At 47.6% G+C, this 2,936-nt stretch overlaps 1 protein-coding gene across 1 annotated transcript; it reads left to right on the top strand.

Moving 5' to 3' along the window:
* The first annotated feature begins 798 nt into the window (after positions 1-798).
* lsn (vacuolar-sorting protein SNF8) lies at positions 799-1,869 on the top strand. Its single transcript, XM_075686284.1, has one exon. It carries the CDS (start codon positions 957-959, stop codon positions 1,686-1,688), a length of 732 nt encoding a protein of 243 aa, XP_075542399.1. The 5' UTR covers positions 799-956; the 3' UTR covers positions 1,689-1,869.
* Positions 1,870-2,936: the final 1,067 nt, after the last annotated feature.

Here is a 2,936-nt window from a genome sequence, read left to right as displayed (position 1 = left end):
CCGCCCGTCTCCGCACTTCGTCTTACTTTGCACTTACTGGTTACATATATGACATTGCCTGGAACTAAACGCCAATGTATGAGTTTTCTTTCATCAAAAATGTTAGACAAACCGCGACTACATACATTGCGAATGCGTAGTACACGAAAACAACTTCTCAATGCATATAATACAGCGCGGAGTCTGAAACAGCCCGCACCATCCGTGAGTAAGATAATTTTATCTTCTTGGACGATTAGCTCAACTTCCTCCGTAACACATGGTTACTCCAGCACTTCGTTACAGTCTTTGCAGCAAATATTCGCTATCGTCGCTACATCAGCGCCGACAGTATCAGACAAAATGGCACCGCGCGTTTGCAATGCCAGCCTGCTTGTTTGTCGTCTGCTGCCTACACTCATCGAAACCGCAGTGTAGAAAGTGTAGTTTTCATGCTTCGCTACAGCTGCAAAAATGGCTTCGTGTAGGAGGGCGAAGCTACACTTTTCTACGCCAAGTAAAAAGAATGGCGACTTTCTACACTAGCTAAAAATATATATGCCCTGAGCGTGTCACATCATGATCTCGGAGCCCATGCTGTGTACCGGAATGTCGTCGCTTGAGACAAGTGAGACCCGTATGGATCGTCCAGAGCGTCAAAAACGGTTCAAAGTCGACTCCTAAATGTGTCCTAAACAATATGCCTAAACGAATTTCTATACACACATTGTTCGCTCTTTTTGGGGCTGAAATTAGACATTTTTTTTAAATTAAATTAGTAACACTGTTGGAAGCGCCAGTTTGAAGGTAGCTGTGAAGCTAAGACTAGCCAAAGCCGCCAAAGGGCGTTTACCAATATCTAAAACCGTTGCGCCGGTAGTTTCTTGCTCAGTTTAGATTCAGTACATGTTGACATCTACGTAGCGCATTAAGGTAACCGAAAAGGCTGCAGCATAAGCTGTTTTCTGGTCGTCAGAATGCGGCGTCGCGTCGGCGGGGTTGGAGCCATCCAAAAGCAGCAGCTAACCCAGGCACGGTTCAAGGACCGCGGCACAGAGCTTGCTGAGGAGCAACTGCAGCAAATGACTCGGCAGATGGAGGCATTCCGGGCCAAGCTGCAGGGATTTGCTGCTAAGCATAAGAATGACATCCGCAAGAACCCGCAGTTTCGGCGACAGTTCCAAGAAATGTGCGCCACGGCCGGAGTTGACCCTCTGGCATCAAGCAAGGGCTTCTGGGCCGACATGCTTGGAGTCGGCGACTTCTACTACGAGCTTGGCGTCCAGATAATCGAAGTGTGTCTTGCGACATCGCACCGTAACGGTGGCCTAATGAGCCTCGAAGAGCTTAGGGAGAGGGTGACTAAATCTCGCAGTAGCGCCCATAGGCAAGAAGAGATAACACAGGACGACCTTCTGCGAGCCATCGAGAAGCTCAAGACGCTGGGAAAGGGATTCCAACTCATCTCCATCGGCTGTCGTTATTTAGTTCAATCAGTGCCTACAGAACTAAGCCTCGACCATACTAATGTCATTAAGCAGGCCGGAACTACAGGTTATGCTTCGGTAGGTTCTTTGGTGCAGGATTTGGGCTGGGACAACGACCGTGCGCAGAAAGCTCTCGAAGATCTGCTAAAGGAGGGCCTGGTTTGGTTGGACACGCAAGCGCCTAAGGAGCACCTCTACTGGTTTCCCGGACTCGTTCGATAGCTTGGAAGGGCAGGTGTGCTGCTCTGCCTAGGCCGTTTTGCCTTGCACGCCAATACAGGCGTTTTGTGTTGCTCGTGTGTACGACACTCGAATGTTGTTGCAGTGCCCTATGAGTCACTTTATATTGTCTCCAATTACGTTGCATCATGACAAAGTTGCAAAATAAAATGTTGCTATGCGACATGCCATTTACTGTGTCACATCACATTCAGCTTTAAAATGTGTGTGGTTGGGAAGGTGTGCTCCGTTTCGTGTGTTGTGAACACATTATCGAGCCATTTATCACGTTGCATGCTTTTAAAGCAGCCCTGAAACATCTTGTTGAATTTGCAGTTCCTCTGTTTAGGTTTTTCCTCATCTTGTGAAAGTGAGTGCAGTGGCTGGTACAGATATGGTTGGAGTATGTGTAATGCCTAACCAATCACGTACCTGAGCTATTTGTGATTTCACTGAACTTGTTGATTGCACAAGGAGAATGCCTAATGAGGGCTTTACTCTTCACTTGACACAATACAAGCAGTGAAAGTTTGCAAAGAGTAAAACACCGACAATTACGATGCTCCCTAGCGCTGCTCTATACGTGTTTTCATTTCGCTATATATTAGTTTGTGCGGACAATCTTTCTCGTGCGACTGCCTCGCTAATCTGGAGATTGTGAGAGCCAGCACGTGGGTGATGCATGCGCGCGATTCACAGCAACCACCGCAGACATACCTCCCAGACACGTGCTACTCTGGCACCATCGCGTAGCCATCGTCGCCGCACTGCACTTTTCTTCTACCCTCCTCCTCCTCCGCTTTCCTAGCATCTTTCATCCTCCGCTGCACTCCACGTTCTCTCTTTCATCCTTCGCTGTGTTTGTTCACTCGGTTACACCAATGCTCGCAACAGTAATGGAAGCTTCAGAGCTGTGCTCTACAAATCATCCAGAGGTGCTTCAGGGCCCACTTAGTATGTGCATGTTTACAACTATTACACCTGTTTATGCTGCCATGCAGTCCACTCAAGAATAGCTACTGGATTCTGTTGATGCGCAGCAGTTGTAACCGTGAAGTGCAGGTTATATAGCTGTTTACCCTTTGCTGCAGGAAACCTAGTGGCAACCGTGGAGATATTGAAAGCTAAGCTTTCTTTGTCTAGTTAACCATGGTTTCGTGTTGGTCAGTCGACCAGTATTTTGCATGTTAAGACCCAGCAAACTAGCTTATATAGCAAAGAATTGACCCACAGGATAGTGCCACTGGTTAT

The sequence above is a fragment of the Dermacentor variabilis genome, chromosome 1, assembly GCF_050947875.1.
Source record: "Dermacentor variabilis isolate Ectoservices chromosome 1, ASM5094787v1, whole genome shotgun sequence".
Classification (NCBI taxonomy): domain Eukaryota; kingdom Metazoa; phylum Arthropoda; class Arachnida; order Ixodida; family Ixodidae; genus Dermacentor; species Dermacentor variabilis.
This window is presented reverse-complemented; position numbering and strand designations above follow the sequence as displayed.